A 24,312-nucleotide genomic window follows, 5' to 3' on the forward strand; every position below is an offset into this window, starting at 1 on the left:
GACGGTGAAGTGTGCACAGCTTGCTGAAGGTAAACAACGTCACTAAAAAGTACACAAGCAAAAAGGACCTGTTGGTAATTGCTATGGCATATATAATTTTGAAACAGTAGCAACAATAATCAAAAAACATGTATGTGGGTATATATATCTGTATGTAAGCCTATGTGTATAAAAACAAAAACCTGTTGCTGTTGAGTTGATTCTGACTCATAGAGACCCTATCTATGTGTATGGGTATGTATTTTTAGTGTATGCATATGTATATCTATATGCATCTATGTGACTGTATGCACAAATTTTCATATATATAATAAAGTACAGTTACAGATATTTCTCAGACATAACCAAATACCTTGTGGGATTGGACTTCTGGGTTTGAAGGATTAGGACCACAGTCTCATGCAACATCTAGATCAACTGGCATAATACAGTTAATAAAGTTATGTTCTCCATGCAAATTTGATAAGTAGTGTCTACGGCCTCAAAAGCTTGTGAGAGGCCATTTAAGATACAACTATGGGTCTTATGGGGCTCTACGTATCTGGAGTAAAAGAGAAGGAAGGAAACCAAAGCCTCAAAGAAGAAACTAGTTTACAGGACAAATAGTGTACATGAACCACGGTCACATTTATCTGGAGACCAGAAGAACCAGACCATGCCCTGCTACCACTACCAACCATTCTGATCAGGGCCACGATAGATGGACCCTGATAGAACGGGAGAAAAATGTAAAACAGAACCTCAAATTCCTTAAAAAACAAAACAAAAAACAGACCTACTGGACTGGTTGAGACTGGAGGACTTCCTAAGACTACTGCTCTGAGATATTCTTCAAACCTTGAGCAGAAACTAATTTCTGAGGCCATCCTGTAGCTAAATAACAAATTGCCTCAAAAAATGATGAGTATCACCTATAAGTACCATGCTCCTTTAAAAAAACCACCTGTGAGAGCAGTCAAAAATTATTTTAAAACAAAGATGAGAATGTAAGGGCGCAGGGAAATGACACTTATGGAAACGGAAGAACTAGAATGGAAATAATAAGAATGTTCCCACATTGTGAAGAATGTAATTAATACCACTGAACAATTTACGTAGAAACTGTTGAGTAGGAACTTAAATTGCTGTGTAAACCTTCACTGAAAACACATTTTTAAAAAAGTATTGAGCTATGGCATACATGCAGTATTCAGAAATCTTAAGTGCACACCTTGATGAATTTCTATATACACACATATGCGCTTGATAACTACCACCCAAATCAAGACATATAACATTTCCAACATTCTGGAAGACACCTTCACGCCCCATTTGCAGTAACCACTATTCAGACTTCTATCGTTTGCCTATCATTAAACTTCATGTAATCATATAGTATGTAGTTCATTCTTTTGTATTACAGTCTATTATTTCATTACATAAATACACCACCATTTATTTAACCCTTCTGGTGGTGGGAAACATTTGAGCTGCTTCTAATTTTTATATTATACATAGCACTCATATAAACATTGCTGTGCATATCTTTCAGTGGACAAATGCACTCATTTATCTTGTCCTACCTAGGAGTGGAATTGTTGGGTTATAGGGTAGGTATAGGTTTAGTTTTAACAGATATTATCCATTTTTTCCCAAGGTGATTGTAACAATTTTCACATTCACCAGAGGTGTATGAGAGTACCAGCTAAATTGATATTGTCAAACGCTATTCTAGTAGATGTGTAATGTCATCTTGTTAATGCATATTTCCCTCATAATGGAGAGTGCTGACCGTCTTTGGTCATTTAGGTATCCTCTTTTGTGAAACTCCTATTCAAGAAATTTGCCTACTATTTTTAGTGTCCTATAAAAAAAAAAATTTTTTTTTTTTAAATTTATTTGTAGTAGTTCTTTATACATTCTGGATAAAAGCCCTCTATCAGATCGCCAACGTTTTCCACCTGTCTATGATTTGCCTTTTCAATCTTTCAACATATCTTCTGATGAACGGAAGATCTTTTAAGTATAGTAATTTAGAATGAGCCCTGCTGGTGCAGTGGTTAAGCGCTCGGTCACTAACTGAAAGGTCTGCGGTTCGAACCCATCAGCGGCTCCACAGGAGAAAGATGTGGCAGTCTGCTTCTCTAAAGATGTCCAGCCTTGGAAACCCTATGGGGCAGTCCTGCTCTGTCCTACAAGGTCGCTGTGAGAGTCGGAATCAACTCCATGGCAACAGGTTTGGCTTTTGGTATAGTAATTTAATGTTTTGTTTAAGGATCTTTGCTGATGCCAAGGTCATTAAGATATTCTGCTGTTTTTGATTTTTTAACTTCATTGTTTTTACCCCTTTTTAAGCCTATGGTGTATTTCAAATTAACTTTTGTGTCTGGTGCTAGTGTCAGGTAAAGATCAAGATTCATTTTTTGGCATGTGGATATTCAACTGATTCAGTATAACTTATTGAAAAGCTACCCTTTTCCCTTTTGTTATAAATCAGATGAAATGATTTATGGATTCTCTACCTAAGCACTGTCCAACAGAAATACAATGTGAGGCACATTTGTAACTTTAAATTTTCTAGTAGCCACATTAGAAAAGGACAGATGAAACTGACTTTAATAATACACTTTATTTAAACCAACATATCCAAAATATTATGTCAATAATATTAAAAAATTAATGAAATATTTTATATTCCTTTTTTTTCATATAAGTCTTGAAAATCCAGTGTGTGCTTTATACTTCCAGCACATTTCAACTTGTACTAGCCATATTTCATGTGCTCAATAGCAGCATGTAGTTAGTGGTTGTGGTATTGGACAGTGCGGCTCTACTCTGTTCTCCTGGTCTATTTATCTATCCCTTTGGTAATACTGGAGCCCTGGTGGTGCAGTAGTTAGTTAGGAGCTACAGCTGCTAACCAAAAAGCAGTTCGAATCCACCTGCTGCTCCTTGGAAACCTATGGGGCAGTTCTACTCTGCCCTTTAGCATTACTTTGAGTCCAAATCAACTCAACAGCAATGGGTTTGGTTTGGTTTTTATGACAATATCACTGTGTCTTAGTTACTGTAGCTTCACTAATAAGCCTTGATATGGTATGTCTTCTGAGTTTAAGATTGTCTTGGCTATTCTAGGTCTTTTACATTTCCACATAAATTCTGGCATGTGTTTGTCAATTTACACACCCATTCACACCCAACCCTGCTGGATTTTGACTGGGGCTGAATTACGGACATCATAACAAAATTGAATCTATACACACAGTATTCACTTCATTTATTTAGGTCTTGAATTTCTTGTAGCAATGTTTTTAGTACAGAGGACTTGCATATCTTTGGACAATTATTCATGGGTTTCTGATATTTTGATGCTATTATACATAGTATTTTAAAATATTCCTTTCCTAATTTTTTTAACTGGTTTATAAAAATACAATGAATTTTTGTATATGGTCCTTGCATCCAATAACTTTGCTTAATTCACATTCATTAATTCTAATGACTTGTTTGTAGACTGTAGAATTTTCTACATACACAACCATGTCATCGGTAAATAGTGACAGTTTTACTTCTCCCTTTCCAATCTTTAAACTTTTTATCTCATTACAGTGGTCAGGACCTCCAATACATTGCTGAATAGAAATGGTCATAGTGGAATCTTTTTCTTACAGCCAAAGTCAGGGGGAAAACGTTCAATATTCTGCCATTTAATATAATATTAGCCGTCAGTTTTGCTATAGTAGTTTTTAAGAGTTTCTCTCAGTCTTTGGCTTTCTACAGTTTAACCAAGACATACCTAGGTATGGTTTCTCTTTGTATTTTTCTCGCTTGAGGGTATCCTGACTTTTAATCTATTGGTTGGTACCTTTCATCAGTTAATGGGAATTCTTGTCCATTATATCTTCAAATATAGCTTCTGCTCTAATCTCTCCTTTATGTTTAGGACTTAAATCAGATATGCATTAGACTTTTTAATTGTATCCCACTTGCCTGTTATGCTTTTCTGCTTGCTCTATTCTATACATTCTTTTTCTCTCTGTGCTTCAGTTTAGAAATTTTCTATTCATCTGTCTCCAACTTCACTAATCTTATCTTTTGTATACAGTCTGCTTTTAAACCCAACCATTGGGTTCTTAATTATATATATATATATACATATACATATACACACACACACACACCATTGGGTTCTTAATTATATATATATATTTTTTTTAGTTCTCGAATGCTAATTTAATTCTCTTTCAGATTCATTTAAAATTTTGTTTTGTCCATCTTATTCTCTAACATATTAATAATAGTTATGTTAAAGTCCTTTTCTGCTAACTCCAATATGTGGATCATCTGGACTCTTACTGATAAAAATTTAGTCCACCTCTTGTTTCATCGCATTCCTCGAATGTGAATGTATGATATCACCGATTGAGAGACTGGCATGTCTTTTTCCCCTGAACCATGAAACACCTGCCCTGTGGAGGTTTTAAGCTTAGCTCTTCAGCCTCCAATTCCAAAAATCCAAGCAGGTTAAGAATCTGACAAGTATCTTAAGTGAGAATTTGTTGTTTGTGATAGGCTCCATTCTTTTAGTGAGACATTGTCTTCTAAGTACCATGAGACTGTGAAATCTCAACTGCCTTTCTGGTCAAGACCCTAGCCTCTTGTGCCACCCTAGAATTCTGCAAAATTCAGATTTCCCCCCTGGGTTGGGAATTCCTTTAGTTTCCAATCATTTCACCAGCCCTGAATAATCAATCACCAGCAGGGTCAGACAAAGAGAATAGTCTCTTAGTTTGGGCCAAACCTGATGTTCAGTACACGACCAGGCTTGGTGAATGTTACTACAGAAGAGCCAGCAATGGTCAGCTCACCTAGGGATGGCTCTTCACTGTTTAGAATTTTAGTTTATCTAATTTTCTTGCTTCCACAGCTATATGATGTGCTTAAAACTATGATTTTTGCAATGTGTCCTTTTAAAATTTTGTGCGGTGTTGGCCTCTCCAGGACCACCTATACCTTACCTGGACCTGGAAATCCTCCAACATTAACCCTCATCACTGGCGTTCCCTGGGGGCATGGCTTTGAGTCTCTTCTCTTTTCTATCTATACTCATATTCTTGGTGATCTCAACCAGTCTCATAGTTTTAAGTACTTGCTACATTTTTGATGTCTCCCAAATTTATACATTCAGCTCAGAAGCACTCCATACTCATGTATATAATTGTTATTTGACATCTCCACTTCAATATTTAACAGCTATTTCAAACTTAAAATGTCCAAAAACTAAACTCCAATCTCCTAGCCAAACCCTCATCTCTACCTCTTTTACATATAGTCTTCCTGAGCTCTTTAGCATTCAGCTTTCATAAATGGTGACTACCTTTCCTACCTACCACCAAAGCTAAAATGTGTACCCTTGACTAGCAAGCAAGCATTTATGTGTTGTATATATACACTGAAAGGAACATTGTTCTCTTCCTTACTAAATTGCTTCAAATGTTCTCCTATTCTTACCTAATATGAAGAACATATAAAGATGGTCTGATGGTAAAATTGTAATTGCTATTCAGAGTATTTTACCAAGATCAAATCTAAGAATATCTTAATACTTGGATGAAGAAAGCACAGCTCTTTACTCTGAGTATTAAAAGAATGAAGGGCTTAAAACACTCTTCATGATAGAAAAATTTCAAGTAAAAATTAAGGAATTTGAAACAAAATTTCAATTTATTTTCGTACACTGGTTGAAGTATGGGGCTGAACACTGATGTTAAAAAAAAAAATCAATGATGATCCCCAAAATACTATAAAAAAATTTTTTATTCTATTGTAATAACAGGAAAAGCAAGTTAACATTTTCAAAATACACATCAAAGTAGGAAGGGAACTCTGGAAGACCAGGATCTTTCTTTTCCAAACAGAGATTGTGTATAAGCATGATAATGTGTGTATAAACATGCAGTGTATACAGAAACACACAGATATAAACTAAATCTGCTTGCCAAAGATACTTCCACAACTGCCATCTGTTCATAACTGCTTGGAATTTTCTCAAATTATCCTTCAAAGAAGACCATTTTAACTCATTCACTTTTAAGTCAGAGGATTCATATAATTAAAAAAAAATTTTTTTTTTTTTTTTTTTTAGGAAAAGTTTCAAGTTTTCAACCCTATTTACCCCAACCTCTCACCCCAACCTCAAGCAATCACCTCATCTACTTCCGTTTAGCTAACCCACATAAGGGGGTCTAGCAAGAAGAGAACTGCTTTCTAAATCAACGAACATGTGCCAAGTGCTATGGAGGGTACAAAAGCAGCCTCGAACATAATGTCCAATCTAAAGGGGCTTACATTCATTCAGGGAAGACAAAATAAACATATTTATCTTAGAAGTGTCCCAGGGTAAATGCTAGTTGGTGTAATAGTAGTTATGAGCCCAATGAGAGTTCAGAAAGAGTGAGAACAGCCTGGACTTCAGAGACTAAGCTGAAGGTCCACAGAAGAGGACAGCAATGAGGAAGGCAAGGAGAAATGAGCCAAAAGAATAAATGAACCCAAGTACAGGAACTATGGTGCACAGTTGGAATACTAAGTAACCTGTCTTATTCAAGCAGAAACATTATACAGAAGGAGGAGTGGAAATAAATGAGGATGAATAGGTAGGGTGTGGCCACACTTTTTTTTTTTCAAATCCAGTTTTGATCTAGTACAGAATTTAAGAAGTAGCCACTGTAGATTTCTAGAGCAAATTACTGAGAAGATAGTAATACTGTGGGAAAATTTAATCTGGTAATGGAGTAGGGAGGACAGAGACTTACAGCAGGGAATTAGAAAAGTGCCTACAGCAGTAATTTGAACATTGGCTCAGCACAGATGGTGGCAGCAGAAACCCAGAGGAAACAAATATAGGAAAGAATCTGAAGAAAACCAGTATGGGACCTGGTGGTTGTAGCCAATGAAGAAATGGAAGAGTCAAAACTGCATTCGCCCAGCTGAATGGGTAGGAGCCTAATGAGGAAAGTCTAGAACTGATGCCCCTGCACCAAGTAACACACCCAGACAGTAGTGAGTAACTTTAGGAAAGGTGGTCTGTCTGCTGGTGCAAGTGCCAGCGTGAAGCGAGAAAATAGATGAATGCCAGAGGAAAAATATGCCCTCATAAAAAACTGAGAAAACAAGAGCCTAGGAGGGAAGAAAAATATCTTTCTTGTCTTTCTAATCTAAAAGTTATGTTAAATCATACCTGTTCTACATGGTGGATTCTAAGCACGTTTATTCATTCATTAAATAAGTATATGATAATTATAACTGTTATGGGTTGAATTGTTTCCCCTCAAAATATGTGTTGTAAATCCTAACCCCCATACCTCTAGTTATAATCCCATTTGAGAATGGGTTTTATTATATTAATGGGACAATGTTAGTTTAGGGTGTGTCTTAATCTCTTTTGGGATAGAAAGGAGAAGATTAAGCAAACAAGCACAAACAGAGGGGAACACACACAACACATGATTGCCAAGGAACCTAGAAATAGAAGCTAGAAAGGGACAAGGACCCTCCCCCACAGTGGACAGAGAGAGGGAGCCTTCCCTTAGAACTGGCATCCTGTGCTCAGACTTTAGCCTCCTGAACTGTGAGAAAATAAATTTGTCTGTTAAAGCCATCGATCCATAGTACTTCTGTAATAGCAACACTGGAGATCTAAGACAGTGGAAGTGGGTTTGGAATTAGGTAATGGGTAAAGGCTGGAGGGAATTATGATGTGATTCACAGAGTAAGGCCTATTTCGCCTTGAAGGTAAGGGTGGTTCTGATGAGGGCTCAGAAAGAACTGAGAGCCGTGAGGAGAGCATCTATCGTCATGAACAGGACGCTGCCGGAAATGGGGATGTGAAGCGTGCTTTTGATGAGACTTTAAAAGGAAACGATGAACATATGATTGTACGCTGGAGGGAAGGTGATGTTTTTTTAAGCAGTGGCAAAGAGCTTGTATAAATTATGTTCAAAAATCTGAGGAAAGGCAGAACTTGTAAATGATGAACTTGTATACTTGGCTGAGGCAATTTCTAGGCAAGATCTTAACAGGGTAGCAAGGGTTTCTCCTTGCCTCTTACTGGAGAATGCGGGAAGAAAGAGATGGATTTAAAAATGAACTGAGCAAAATGAACCCAAAACTTAAAGATCTGGAAAATTCTGTTGTACAAACTAAGGACACACACCCTAGAATTCTCACCAAGGACTTGATGTCTCAATGTTTTGTTATAGAGATTAAGCCTGTGACTGATGGATCTACTCATCCAGCAAAACAAAAATCCCATCAGCTTAGACTGAAAGGAAAAGAGATCATACAAAATGAAGGAAAGCTGCCTGCCTCCTGGAATTCTACAGGCAGGAAACTGGCTAATGGAGCGACTTGATTCCAAACATCTGTTGGCTTCCAAGAAAAGGACCATTCTTGGAGTTCAGAGATAAGCAGAAATGCTGGAAGGAGTACGGAAAGCAGGACAGCCACGGTTTCAAAGGGTGGAGTCACAGCCTCCTAGGTCTTAAAGAGTCAGCTCTCCACCAACTAGGTTCTGGAATGTGGGGCTGCCATTTAGGTGAGTCAGAAAGGCAGGGCTCAAAGTTGAAGGGGCAGGACTGCCATGTCCCAGGGGCAGGAGAACGGAACCTGCCAGCACTGAGGGGATGGGGTTGCCCCTCAAATGGACTAGAATAGGGCCACCCAAAGCCAAGGGAGCAGAGCTGCCATACCAGCAGATCTGGAAGGTGGAGTTGAAGCCCAGGGCCAAGGGGACTCCACTCAGAATCCAGATAGCATGACCAACATTCAGTGTCTGGAGGATGAGACCATTACCCAGTTAGTCCTGAAAAACAGAGAATTATTCTCAAGCCTTGAGAGCTAATGTGATCTGTTCTGCTTGGTTTTGGACTTGTTTGGTACCCATTATCCCTTCTTTTCTCCAATTGCTTCCATTTGAAATGGAAATGTCTACCTCGTGCCTGTTCCATCACTGCACCTGGGAAGCAGAAAACTTGTATTCTCGATTCCACAGGTTCACAGATGAAGAGGAATTTTGCGCCAAGATGGAATATGCCTAATGTCTCACCCATATTTGATTTAGATGATTGAGAAGATGAGATTTTGGACTTGGAGTTGATTTAAGACTTTTGGGATGATGTGATGGGGCAAATGTGTTTTGTATGTGGGAAGGACATATATTTTTAGGGACCAAAGGGTGGAATGTTATGGATTGAAAGGTGTTGCCCAAATACATGTGTTATAAATCCTAACCCCTATACCTGTGGTTGGAATCCTGGTGGCACAGTGGTTAAGAGCTCAGCTGCTAACCAAAAGGTTGGTGGTTTAAATTCACCAGTGGCTACTGGAAACCTGGAAACTGCGGTGGAGTAGTGGTTAAGTGCTACAGCTGCTAACCAAGAGGTCGGCAGTTCGAATCCACCAGGCGCTCCTTGGAACCTCTATCGGGCAGTTCTACTCTGTCCTATAGGGTCGCTATGAGTCGGACTCTACTCGACAGCAGTGGGTTTGGTTTGGGTTTTTACTGGAAACCCTATGGGTCAGTTCTACTCTGTTCTATAGTCACTATGAGTCAGAATCAACTGGACAGCAACAGGTTTGGTTTTGGTATACCTGTGGTTATAATTCCATTTGAGAAAGGATTTTCTTTGTTATGTTAATGAGGCAGTATTACTTTAGGGTGTGTCTTAAATTACTATATTTTGAGATATAAAAGAGCAGATCAAGCAAGCAAGCAAGCACAGAGGGGAAGATACACAATACACGATTGCCAAAGAACTTAGGAATAGAAGCTAAAGAGAGACAGGACCTTCCCCCAGAGCCGACGGACAGAGAGAAAGCCTTCTCTTCTACAGCTGGTGTCCTGAATTTGGACTTTAGCCTCCTAAACTGTGAAAGAATAAATTTCTGTTGTTAAAGCCACCTACTTGTGGTATTTTTGTTATAGCAGCACTAGATAACTAAAACAACAATTAAGTACAAGCCTTTATGATAGGTATTGCTGTGAAAACTATGATAAATTTAAAGGTGATACTTGTTTTGCAAAAGTTTACACTCTGACTAAGAGAACAATCAAGAATGATATTCAAAACTGTATGGCACCTAAGATACAACTATTGGTCTCTTCCCATATGGAGCAAAGGAGGGTGAAGGAAACCAAAGACTTAAGGAAGCAATTAGTGCATAGGACTAACGGCCCACACAAAACACAGCCTCCTATAGCCTGAGACCAGGAGAATTAGACAGTGTACAGCTGCCACTAATGACCACTCTGACCAGGGACACAATAAAAGGTCCTGGTTAGAATGTGAGAAAAATGTAGAACCAAACTCAAATTCACAAAAAAGACCAGACTTACTGGACTGATAAAGACTGGAGGAACCCCTAAGACTATTGCCCTAAGACACCCTTTTAACCTGGAACAGAAGCCACTCCCGGAGGTCACCTTTCAGCCAAATAATGAACTGGCCTATAAAATAAACAATAACACCTATGAGGAACGTGTTCCTTAGAACACTCAATACAATCAACTACACGAGACAAAATGGGCAACATTTGCCCAAAAGCAAAGATGAGAAGGCAAGGACGGGCAAGGAAACTGGAGGGATGGAAACAGGGAGGCCAGGGTAGAAATGGGGAGAGTGCTGATACACTGCTGGGATAGTAAACAATGTCACAGAACACACTGTGAATAAATTGCTGAACGGGAAACTAGCTTGCTTTGTAAACTTTCACTTAAAACACAATGTTAAAAAAAAAAAAAAAGTTGGCAGAGGCACTAACAAATGAGAATAGCTGCAGGCTGTGAACAACTGGTGGAAGTGTGTAAGGGTTCCAGTAACTCTCAACTTTGGGAATAAATATGACAACAGTAACATTATGAAACAGAGGGTGAAAAGTACCATAACTAAGATTTCATCTAAAATGGCTCCTGAGAGTTAATGCAAATTTTACGATATTATGGAAACTCAAAGTCATGCTTGAGAGATACATAGAAAAAAAGATACACGTCTACCCTGAAACAACTTATGGATTAGAAGAAGGAAACAAAAAAGTAGGCAGGTTTAAAGGACAATGACGAAGTTAATGTATTTGAGTGCTATGGGAGCACACAGGAGGGGCACTAATCCCCAATTCTGGGGGCGTACAGAGCTTCCTGGAGGAAGTAACAACTGGGCTCTGTGCGCCAAGCAGAGGAAAAGACCAAAGAAGAGGATACTGTGTGCAAAGGCACAGAACAAGGCACAGGAGTTGAAGTCTCATTTAAAGTCTTTTTGTTCCCAGGGCAAAATTATACAGGTAATCCAAATTGTAGAAGGCATTAACTGAGACAGCCTGGTAAAAGTCTATATGTTGTGAATACACCACAGAACTGCGAAAGGCTGTCTGTGTTCCAGGTACCAATATCAGTCTGAGAAACATATGGAAGCAAGAGTCAGTTAGGATGGAAACCTATTTTTTGACCCTGAATTTCATCCCAAGTCAGGTCTCGGGACTGTCCTCTGGATTCTAAGAGCAGGTCTGTACTAATATGCCAGTCTTGTTTTAGAATAAATTGTGTGTAAAGATGTTTTTAGCAACTCACCACTAGGTAACCAATGCTGAGGTTGCAATCTGGGGCTGGGACAGGGGCCGGCAGTCACAGAATCGGGCTGAGCATGCTGAAAAGACACCACACAGATGTGCAGAGGGGTGGCGGCGGGGTCTTTCTGATGGCGACTCCACACCCCTCTCTGCCCCAAGCTAATACAATCAGGAAGGCAGACCCAGCCTAGCCAAAGGGCCTCAGGAGAAGGACATATGAAAAAGTTTCTTCTTCAACTGATTTTCTGTGCCACTGTATTGCCTTGAATGCTAGATGAGATCCACGGTTTTTAAGCTTTGCTTTAGCCAAAATCTTTGTTCAAACCTCAGCAGGAAATCCAAAACATAAAATGGATGCAAGTGGAGCTGTTTTGGTTTTGCAGCAGCTAGGGTTCCCTGGAGCACTAATGTGAAAACTGCTCAAGAAGCCCATCTCTCCAGTCCCGTCACAGACTACCTGCCAGCCCTGCAGGTGGGCCGGGCTTTTAGCATGGAGGCCAGAACTATGGCTGCCTCTATGAACATCCAGGCCAAACCCACCTATCAGGCCTCCTTCTTTCTTAAATTCAGTAAAAAATCTTGAGGCATGATTAATGTAAATTCAGATCCCATCTTATGTTACACCATATACAAACCTTTTCTTTATTGTACCTTTACGGGAGGGGCAAAGCCTTATTAAGATACATAAAATTATTTTTTGTCAGGATCAGCTAATGCGGCCCTTCAGGTACTAGGGGAGAAGTCATAACAACAATAGAAATATGGTTAATGTTTTAGGCTAAATGACTAGTAGGAGAAAACAAAATCGCTTATAGTGTTTTAACTACCAAACCAGCCATAAAATCCCCAAGGAAGCAAAATCCATTATTAAAGCAACATAATCCTATCACCTCATGGCAGTCTTGCAAGAACTATTCTTAACTATTTGCTTGAAAAGTACTGCAATGACAATACATCAAATCATTATTCCTATTAAGTGTTACAGTCATTAGTTGGATAATCCTGAGCAGGGAGACATGAAACCAACTCTTCTGGGCTAGTCACTGATTACTGCTGCTATGTAACTCTGACCTGGATTGTTCTCTACCTTAGTTTCCTGATTGTTAAAATGGGAACAATAACCCCTGCTCCTACTTACTTCCCATGCAAGCAGAGCGTGAAAGGATATGTGAAATTATTAAGCTGGAGGAAAGTTGGTTTAAGAAGATAAAGTATTATCGGCTACAGTAAGACACACTAGCATCCAGGAGGGAGGACAGGTATTTGTGCGGCTGCCGCTCACATAGAGAGCATGAATTCTGCCAAGTCACTGATGGTAACTCTGTGAAAACAGACAGCCTGTGTTCCAGAATGTGCTGTTGGCAACAACGGCCCTCCCACACACACAGCCTGCTGCTTCTTTTGCTTGCAATTTCTTCTCTATAAGCTCCTTGGCACAGACCTCCACCTTTTCAACATACACCCTCTTCCCTTCTAGTATCTGTGTATAAGGTCCTAAAGCTATTCCTCTTCCTCCTTGACACTGCTGCCAATGGAAATGCTGCCAATGGAAATTCCTATAATGGAGATACAGCCATCCTGCTTCTCTGCTTGAACCCATCTATCCATCATTCAATCTCCAGTACAAAGGCCAAATATCTTAGCCAGTATCCAAGGTCCTGCAGAATCGGACTCTTCCTACCACTCTGCCCTTATCCTCCACCACCACGAGGTAGGAGATCAAATAAGACCCCATAGTCCAGCCATACTCAGCTATTTGCCATACCACAACCTGTGGTACCATTCAGGCTCTGGGGCCTTAGTTCATGTCAGAAATGCCCCTCCTAAATCCTTGTCCTCTGATGTCCCTGACTTCCCCCCTTCCTGACCACTCCTCCTTCTGTGTAGCCACTGTATTCTAGCACATACTTCTAGGGCTGCATTTACCAATCACTGGTATGAGAGGCAGGGGTCTACTTCAGGAGAGTCAGGAAAGCTCTCTCTGAGGAGATAACACTTTAGATGAAACTGAAACAATGGTGATCCAGTAATGTAAAGCGTGTGGTAAAAAGCATTTTAGGCAGAAGGAACAACATAAGCGAAGGCCTGCAGGTGGGAAAGAACTGTTAGTTCAAGGCATTAAAGATGGCTACTGTGGCTGTGGCTAGAGAGTAATATGAGTAATAGATTTGATGAAATAGGATAGCGTGATTGTGGAGGGTACTGCTGGCCACAGAAAGGAGTCTTAATTTTACTCTGATTTTAACAGGAAGCCACTAGAAGGTTATAAGAAGCACTTAAAATTATCTAATTTATGCTTCAGCAAAAAGCCACATAACTCAGTCAAGTAGGCCAAAACGACTGCCAAGCCACGGTCAGCACCCTCAACCAAAGGCATACCTCTGCCTGCCATGCCAGTGTAGAAGCCGAGAGGGCGGATGTTCGGCCAGCTCCAAGAACAGCGATTGTTTCCCCGTCATCATCCACCACTTTGAAGTCCAGATCCTCGTTGTATTTTCTGCGCTTCACTTGCCGTCCCGAGCGTCGTTTCTGCAGGGCAAACATACCCCATCAGAGAGGAGCTCTGTGAGTCAAAGGCAAAGCTTGTTCATGAATATTCTCATCTCCACCTACTAACATGCAGAGAAGAGCTTTCTCACTTTACAAAAGAAATCTTCCTTAAACACAACTCTTTTAAGAGCTAAATTAACTCGAAATGGGATCTAGCTGAGGGAGGGAATGAAAGTCTACTCTCCAAATTGCTAGGATCCACTGAGAAGGTGCAGTCACACAATTCAGTGAGGTGCGTTTTATTGATCAGTGGAAGTGACTTTTTTCTCCTTTTTGGAATAAGTTTCCATTCAGTAAAACTGGGGTAGGGGTGAACACCATCATCTCTGAGATCCCTTTTAGCTCTAGCTGGAAGCTCAGATTTTGACAATATGACAGTATTTTGTTATGTTTTGTTTTACATTTCCTTGAATTCACCATACCACATACTCCTAAGTAGTTTAAAAAACCAATACTAATTAGGACTTACTTTGAGACTCTCATAACACCCCTTAAAACACAAGGAGACATCCCAAGTGTGACAAACAAGGCTTGTGAGTCACCATCTAAGGACTTATCTATAATTAAGTAGCTTCTGACCTTTTAGAGAGTGAACATTCAAAAACAAAACAGCTCGGCAGCTTTCCTCAAACAGAAAACCACCCGGTTTGTCTCTATGTACTCATCATATCCAAGCACAGAAAGACTTCAGAGAATCATTCACCAGCTGGCTCACTTTCAAATACTTAAACCTTAAAAAACAAATACAAAAGCAAAACCCCACTTTCCTTCTCTTCTGAAGAAACCTCCAGGGCCTCCTCTCTCTGTTCCCTGTTTCTTCACTATCACTTTTGTGACATTTAAGTTAGGAATTGCAGATAAAAACCTCTCCCCCAATGCCTTCCCCACCATACAGGTTACACAGGTCACCATCCTGCAAACACTTAATGCAATGCCAACTCCCATCAACCTGACGTGCTTGCTCCTCTGTCAAACTTGATACCTAACAGCCAAGAGACCCAGTTTCTAGGCAGTGCGGGAGTCTCTGCCCTGATGCCCCAGATACTACTACTTATTACCACTTAAGACATTAGGAGTTGACACCTTCCTACAATGAAGATCATCCAGAAACGTATGAGGGTGCACAGGATCTTTGAAGATATAGTAAGTCAATCTAATTTTAAAAGGTCCCCTTGAAGCAGCAAGGCTCAGATAGGCTGCTAAGGATATCAGAGGAAACAGCTCTTTCAAATATTAGAATTCATGTCCAGGAGAGGTTGCCTGAAATCAGGGAGAAAATTCCTGCCAATGTCATGGGTATACCTTGGCATGTTTTAGGAATCAGATTTAAGTGGGTAATTTCTTGTTTCCATGTTTGCCCAAACCTTCCTGTTCTGGCATAATGAATACATCTCTGGCATTCCCAGCATCTGGGATTATGAAAATGTCCTTGTACAGACTGGCCCAGCACTCTTGAGCCCTGAATACATTACCTACATGGTGAAATAGACTCTGAACCATATCTGCCTGGCTCACAACTCCATTTCCCACATCAGCTCCCTCTGCAGTCTAGTATCATGCTACTTTCCAAAAAGAAAGCAAACACTCTAAAAAACTGGGCAATTATTAGTATAGGATCAGTATGCTAGGGGAAAAAAAAAACCTGTGGTCTACTTGCTCACCCACCAAGACAGTAAAAGCCCAGCCCAGGTCTGTGCAAGACAGTAGGCTAGAGACAGGCACAGAGTAGCAACTGGGTCAGTGTCAGCAAGATCCCATGGAACAGCTGTAATCTTCACCAGGGCTCCCGAGCAAAGGTGTACCTGGCTGTCTGCAGACTCAGTGGACTCCTCAGGACTCCGCAAGGATGAGTTCGGCAGGCCCTGATCCAGCTCTAAACTCTCCACCGTGGTTTCACTTTTCCTTTTTCCTTTCTTCTTTTTCTCCACTGGGGTTGGTCCTTGCTCCTTGCTACAAGGAGAAATTCAGAATTAAACCTCTTGAGCAGTTTTAAAAACTAAGATTTCTCATGTGATCAAAGTCATGAAACCACACACTCTAGAGTTCTAGGACTAGGGCAGGCTTTAATGCAGAACCTACAAGTTTCTTCCCCAAAATATAGGAATAAATATCCATATGAACTGATTCAGAATTCACTCTATTATATCTTTTATCATGACTAATATGGCTATGATTAACAGAATGAGAAATAATATAATATGAACATCTGCAAAAACATAACTTTTAGTTTATGTAATAAATCTCTTCTGTGGAAAATATAATGGCTTCACAGATATTAAGGATTATCAAATACAATCTTCATTTAAGTTATGTGAAGCCAAAAAACCCACTGCCATTGAGTCGATTCTGACTCAAAGTGATTACTGGACCACGTAGAACTACCACAGAGGGTTTCCGAGAAGCACCTGGTGGATTCGAACTGCTGACCTTTTGGTTACCAGCCTTAGCTCTTAACCGCTATGCCACCAGGGTTTCCTTAAGTTACACACGAAGAAATATCTCCCTAATCTATCATCATTCTTTATTGAGTACAGTCTATGTCTAAGACCTGGTGTGAACACTAGGAACCCAAACATGGCAGAAACTGTGCCTGCCCTTGAGGAGCTTATAATCATGAAGATGCTATGGTCCACCTATAGCCACAGCCCAAGGCAGTAACATGAATGCTTCCTGAAAGGTAGACATGGGCAAAGTCCATCTACCATGCAAGGCCCTGCTAAGATGCAATATCTCTAAAAAGCCTTCCCCGACTCTCACAGCCAGTAAAATCTCTCTCTTCTATTCTCCCAAGGCACTTCAACTGCGCTTTGCTTAAGGTATCCCTACTTTGGCCTTTTACCAAAGTTAGTCATTAACTATGACACTAGTGCCTCAATTCTCAGTAAACATCTGTTAAATGGATGAATATCTTAGACTTCTCTGATTTCTCCTACCAGGCTCTAAGTTCCTAGAGGGCAGTATGTACTTATTTCCATTTTGTATTCCTCACAGTGAGTACTATCGTTTCCTTCTACATAGTAAGTATTCAATAAATATTTAATGAGTAGATGAACACATTAATGGATGGATAAGATTATTTCTGGCTGGGGAGATTTGGAAATGGCATCTGAACAAGAATTTACACAGAATTTTGACAGGTGGTAGGTAGGAATAATACCAACAACAGCAGCTAACATATATAATGCTTACTACACGCAGGCACAGTTCTAAGTCCTTTACATAGATTACGTCCTTTAATCCTCACAACAACCCTATGAGACAGTATCACTATTCTCATGTTATACTTGAGGAATCTTAGGCACAGTGAGGTTAACTTAGGTCTCCAGGGGAACATGGCTAGTAAACGGTGGAAACAGGGTTTGAATCTAGGCAGTCTATGCTGTTTGAGGAATAGAGCAGTGTTAAAGGAACATCTGATAAAAGATAGTGTGTGTGGCTGGATGACAGGGTGAGTAAACAGAAGCACTAAGTGATAGAGCTGGAAAGAAAAATCAGGGGTACGCCAAGCTAGAGAGTTTAGAATTCATTTAGTGTGGAAAGGGCCACTAGCCAAGTCCCAGGCAAGAGAGAATGAAGACTTAAGCTAGATACAATCAATGAAAACTCAAAAGTGAAAATGATTTGAAAGACCTAGCCTTGAACCAGTAAGTCTTGGCAAGTGAAAGAATGTGAAGAAAGAGGAAAGAGCCAAAATAATTGATATTTCCTACCAGGTGAAAGATTGGAAGGTGTGGGGAAGACAGGGATATTGGATGGCCTTGTTCACAGAGGGGAAATCCAGCATGACGAACATGTGGCAGGTATTCCAACCAGGGCTGACAGCTGAATCAATCTGCCTCTCTCTTGAATGCCCTTCACCCTTCATGGATCCCCAACCTGGTCAGCACAAACTCAGTCCATCCACGATGCCCCAGGCTGAAGACAGTTTGCCTATCTATCAGGAAAGTTTATGATGAAAACTATTTTGGTCCAACCTGTATAGGTGAAAACTCAAGGGGTCCTGCCTTTTTAGAGGATAACAGATTTTAATATGACACTCATAACCTCAAGCAGGGGAAAAAAAAAAAAAGTTATTCCACTTCTTATCAGTTCAGGAGAAGAGACACAAGTGAAACAGTTTAAAAAGATGCTAAATATTCCTAGGAATATTTATCTCGTTATGTGGCTTTTCATTATAAAAAATACATAGCAATTTATGCTCCACAAAGTACTTATGCATTCTGCACGTCACTTAAGTGTTACAACCACAATTCCATGAAGGATGCAGGAAAGACAGTTCCATATTCCAGGTGAGAAAACTGAGGTTTAAAAGCAGCAAAGATCCCAAAGTCAGCAGCAGAGCTGAGGCTCACACTCAGGTCTCATCTGATTCACAGTCCATTGCTTTTTAAATCATATAATGTTTCTTAACCTTTTTTTTTTTTTTTAAAACAAACAAAAAGCTCCAGTTTCCCTTTTGACAAATATAAAAACTTAAAACCTCCTTTAATGTTATTTGAATTTCCAATGACTTTTAAAGAGTCAGCACCAAAAACATTTCAATGGCCAAATATAGAAAAAAACTCACAAGTTGATAGTTCTTGACTTTTTATGGATCTCTTAACAAAGGTTTGTGTTTAACTTTTTGACATAAATTTAAAGAAAGCTAATATACCAAAAGTCATCAAAATAATTGCATACTCAGAGGCCCATTCAATCTTCCATAAAATCATACGTCCTTCTTCCTAACCCCTGAAATAAACTTTATCACTAAATGTAGCTTCATTATATTAGAAATCCTTGTCTGTATATTTCTGTTCTTCATTTTAAATGGTCACATATATGTGCCATAAATATGTACTTCATTGTGAAACATACTAAAAACCAAACCAAGTACAAACCATAATTAGGGAATGGACCCTCCTCAAAATATGAAAGCTTACTGCAAAACTAGTACACATTTGCCCTCCATGTTTTGAGAAACATTAAATTACGAAAGTAGGAGGAGCCACCATAAGGCACTTCCAAGTCAAGCCTGGGGCACACTACGTTTTCTTAGCCAGAAGTTGCGGTGGGTAGGAGAAGCACCTTCTCAAATACATGTTGGTGGGAAGAGCCAAGATGGCAGCCTAGTCAGATGTGCCATACTATTCTTCTACAGCAAAGACTCAAAAAATCAAGTGAAACACATGCAGATAACAATCCTGGAATCCTGAACATTAAAAAGGAAGGATAAGTAACTGAATCAAACACCAACTGGAAGAAAAAATTGAACTGAAGCAGCAAATGAATAACATGGAGCAGCGGGGCTCTGCCAGCCATCCTGGCTCAAAATAGCCATCTTGAGGCAAAGCCAGTAGTGACCCTTTTGAAACTTCAAAGCATTCCCATAAGAGACAAGAGAAACTGTATAGACACACCCAAAGAAAAACAAGATGAGTGGATCAAAATCCATATCTGAGGAAGGAAAACAGAGAAAAGAGAGTAAAAATTCCAGGGATCCTGCCGTTCAGAGAGTACGGAGTGGGCCAGGATCCAGAGGCAGGTATATTAATGAGCAGTGGTCCCTGACCTCTGGGGTGAGTAGTATGCACAGGCAGTGGATTTGCAGAGTATTGGTGAGACGTCCCCCACACGACTGGACTCCGGAAGGCCCCTTGCCTCACACTTGATTGGGGGCAGGGACCAACTGCTGGCTGCAGTGGATGGGAAGTGCCAGGGCACCCATGTTTGCCAGATGAAGAGGCACACTCCCCCTCTTCCCACCCTCCTGAAGCACTAGAAGGCCCCATACCCCAACCACCCCACCCAATTGGACACCATAATATGAGCCTCCTGTCCCCCCTTACCCAGCCCTATCCATCAACCCCCTTGCCCTCATGACGAGTAGCAGTGTGCTCCTGTGTGCTCATCCACCTGCCACTTATCAACCTCCAAGCAGAGTGTGGCAGTGACAACATACCCCCGCACATGCCCACTCACCACCCACAACCCCCTGGTTTGGTGAGCAGTGGAGACCGCATGTACACCCTCCGCCACCCACGCCCCCGAACTGGTGGGTGGCAGTGATCATGAAACTATGCACGTGCCCACTTCACACCCGACACAGTGAGTGATGGCAACTGTAAAACTGTGCACATGCCCGCCTGGCACCCACCCCCGAGCTGGCGAGTGGCAGCAACCATGCAACCATACTCATTTGCCACCAAGCCACCCCCCAACAAGCAGATGCAATCGTGCCCCCTCCTCGCCCACTCCACCCACCACACCTGCTGACCCAGCAACTCAGTGAGTGCCACTACCCATTCCTGCGCCACTGGATCAATGACAGACAGCAACCAATGCCTGCCCAGTCTGCCCTGAGATGTCCTGCAAGACCAGCAAATACAGACCCACGCTTGTACGCTCCCAGCCACTACCCTGCCCACCTAGGGACAGGTGGTGAGTGCCCTAGTGCTGCAACGCTAGCAACCAGAGTAGCACGCATCCCCCGCCCACCCAGATATATCAAAACAAATGAAAAAACCAGAAGTGAGAAAACAAACATACAGTCAATAAATGAATATAACAACACCTTAGTCCCTCAAAGACAATAAACAGTATCAAATCACATAAAGAAGACAAGATGGCTCAAGAAAGTGACCAAAATAAAGGGCCAGGAAACCTTCTTAAGGAAAAAATGGTAATAGAACTATTTGATAAGGAATTCAAAAGACTTGTACTTAGGATCCTCAAAGACCAAGAGAGAGATCAAGGAAAACACAGACAAAACTCTAGACAAATTCAGGAAAAGAGTACAAGAACAAAATGATAAAATAGATGAAACCATAAAAAAAACAGCAACTAGAAATCCAGACAAATAACAACAAAATTCCAGAAATAGATAAGTCAATGGAAGGATACAGGCGTAGAACTGAATCAATGGAAGACAGGATCAACAACATGGAGGACAAATCCCTTGATACTAACTTGTTTGAGAAACATTCAGAAAAAAGAATGAAGAAAAATTAAGAAAGACTAAGAGTTACGTGGGACACTATCAAGAGGAATAACTTCCACATGACCAGAATCCCAGAGCATGAAGAGACCAAAAAACAAAGCACAGAGAAAAATTTTAAAGATGTGCTGGCAGAAAACTTGCCTAATATCACGAAAGACCAGAAGATATCTATCCAAGAAGCTCAATGAACCCCATATAGAACAGACCCCAAAAGAATGTCACCAAAACATATCATAATCAAACTCCAAAACCAAAGGCAAAGAAAGAATCCTGAAAGCAATTTGGGAAAAACAAACTGTCACCCATAAAGGGGAATGAGTAAGACTAAGCTCTGATTTCTCAGCAGAAACCATGTTGGCAAGATGACATACATAAAACTCTGAAAGAAAAAAACTGCCAACCATGAGCAAAGTTGTCTCTCAAATACAATGACAAAACTAGAACATTTCCAGATAAACAGAAATTAAGGAAATTTGTAAAAACCAGATCAACCCTCGGACAGAGAACCAACAACATCAGACAACGACCTGAGATTAAGACACATGACAGCATCACCCAGACACCAACCAAGGTAAAGAATTTTCAGTATAAAATAAAGCTACAAGACTGAAAACAGAGAGCCAGAGATGTCAATCTGTAAATGACGACAACTTCAAAATAAAATGAGGGAATAAATGGTACAGTTATAGAACTTCCATGTGGACAGGAAGTCAAGACGATATCAAGATACAAGACTGTTTAAAACTTAGGAAGATAAAGGCAAATTTCAGGGTAGCCACAAAGAATATTAATAAACCTACTAACCAAAATAAAAAAGAAAACTATAAAGACTCAGCAAACTCAAAATCAACAAAGGAAATGAAAAGAAAATCCATAAACAAAAAGAACACAGTACAGAAGAGTAAGCGGAATGAGACACCATCAATACCACCACAAGAAAAAAAAAAACACCCACAACAAAAGAGTAGCAGTTACCTTGTATGTATCAATAATCACTCTGAATACAAATGGGTTAAATGTAATAGTAAAGGCACACAGTAATGGAATGGATTAAGAAAAACATGACCCATCAGAATGTTGCCTACAAGAGACACACTTTAGACACAAAGATAAAAACAAGCTAAAAAAAAAAATCAAAAGATGGAAAAAAATGTATCAAGTGAACAGTAATCAAAAAAAGGAGTGGCAATATTAACCTCTGATTATAAAATAGACTTTAATACAAAATTCAACATAAGAGACAAGGAAGGGCACTATGTAATGATTAAGCAGTCAATCCACCAAGAGAATGTAACCATAATAAATGTTTACATATCCAACAACAGAGCTCCAAAATACGTAAGACAAACTCTAGCAGTATCAAAAAGAGAAACAGACAATTCCCCAATAACAGTAGGCAACTTTAACATACCAGTTTCGATGAAGGACAGAACAAATAAAAGAAACTCAACAAAGATACAGAAGATCTAAACATCACAGTCAACCATCTTGGCCTCATAGACATACACAAAACAATCCACCCAAGAGCAGCACAGTAGACATTTCTCCATCGCACATGGATCATTCTCCAGAATAGAACAAATTTTAGGCAATAAACTAAGCCTCAACAAATTTGAAAAATACTGAAATAATACAAAGCATCTTCTGTGACTAAAACACTATAAAATTAGAAATCAGGAAGAACAAGGGAAAAACCCCAAATACATGAAAACTCATTAACACCTTGCTTAAAAACCACTGGGCAATAGAAGAAATTAAAAACAAAATTAAAAAATTCCTATAATCAAACCGGAATGAAAACACATCATACCAAAATCTTTGGGACACAACAAAAACAGTAAGCAGAGGTCAATTTATAGCAATAAATGTATACATCAAAAATAAAAGGGTCAAAATCAATACCTTAACCTAATAAACAGAAAAAGAGCAGCAAAGCAAGCTCACAGTCACCAAAGGAAAAAATAAAGGTTATGCAGAAATAAATCAGAACAGAAAAACAACTGAAAGAACCAACAAAACTAGATGTTGGTTCTTTGAAAAGATCAATAATATTGACAAACCACTGGCCAAACTGACAAAAGAAGAAGATGCAAATAACTCAAATAAGAAATAAGATGGGTGACATTACAACAGAACCAACTGAAATAAAAAAGACCACAGCAGAATATTATGAAAAATTACACACCAATAAATTCAAAAACCTAGAAAAGATGGACAAATTTCCAGAAACACATTACATTACCCAAACTAACACAAACTGAGGTAGAATATCTGACCAGACCCATACCATATGAAGAAACTGAAGAAGTCATTAAAAAACTCCCAAGAACAAAAAAAGCCCAGGCCCAGAGGTTTCACGAGAGAATTCTACCAACCATTCAGAGAAGAGATGACACCAGTACTACTCAAAACTATTTCAGAAAAGGAAAGACTACTCCAAATTCATTCTATAAAGCCAGCAGAACTCCAATACCAAAGCCAGGCAAAGACACCTCTAAAAAAGAAAATTATATACCAATATCCCTCGAATACAAGCGTAAAAATTCTCAACAAAATTCTAGCAAATAGAATTCAACAGCGTATCGGAAAAAAAAACCCACAACCAAGTGGGCTTTGTACCAGGTTCAACATCAGAAAATCAATCAACATAATCCATCATATAAATGAAACAAAGGAAAAGAATCACACAATCCATCTCAAACAATGCAGAAAAGGCATCTGATAAAGTTCAACACCCATTCCTGATAAAAACTCTCAGCAAAATAGAAGCAGAAGGGACATTCCTCGACATAATTAAGGGCATATATACAAAACCAACAACCAACATTATTCTCAATGGAGATTGAAAGCATTCCCCTTGAGAAGGAGAACCTAACAAGGATATCCTTTATCACTACTCTTATTCTATATTGTACTGTAACTCCTAGCTAGAGTAATAAGGCAAGAAAGGGAAATCAAGGGCATACAAATTGGTAAGGAAGAAGTAAAACTATCCCTATTCGCAGATGACATGATCATATACACAGAAAATACCACAGACTCTACAAGAGAGCTACTGGAGCTAATACAAGGATTCAGCAAAGTGGCAGAGTAGAAGGTAATCATACAAAAATCAGTTGGATTCCACTACAGTAACAAAGAGAACTATGAAAAGGAAATCAGGAAAACAATACCATTTATGA

The 24,312-nt window shown here is 39.7% G+C and overlaps 1 protein-coding gene across 10 annotated transcripts in view; it reads right to left on the reverse strand.

The window, feature by feature from the left end:
* Positions 1 to 24,312, reverse strand: part of CHD6 (chromodomain helicase DNA binding protein 6) — a 230,821-nt gene that overhangs the window by 120,713 nt on the left and 85,796 nt on the right. For all 10 annotated transcript variants that reach the window (XM_064276096.1, XM_064276094.1, XM_064276092.1 and 7 more), the window contains 2 exons: positions 15,954 to 16,101; positions 13,981 to 14,130 (listed from right to left, as the gene is read on the reverse strand). In XM_064276096.1, the coding sequence (XP_064132166.1) occupies positions 13,981 to 14,130; positions 15,954 to 16,101 (298 nt within the window). The remainder of the gene's footprint in view (positions 1 to 13,980; positions 14,131 to 15,953; positions 16,102 to 24,312) is intronic.

The sequence above is a fragment of the Loxodonta africana genome, chromosome 24 (assembly GCF_030014295.1).
Source record: "Loxodonta africana isolate mLoxAfr1 chromosome 24, mLoxAfr1.hap2, whole genome shotgun sequence".
Classification (NCBI taxonomy): domain Eukaryota; kingdom Metazoa; phylum Chordata; class Mammalia; order Proboscidea; family Elephantidae; genus Loxodonta; species Loxodonta africana.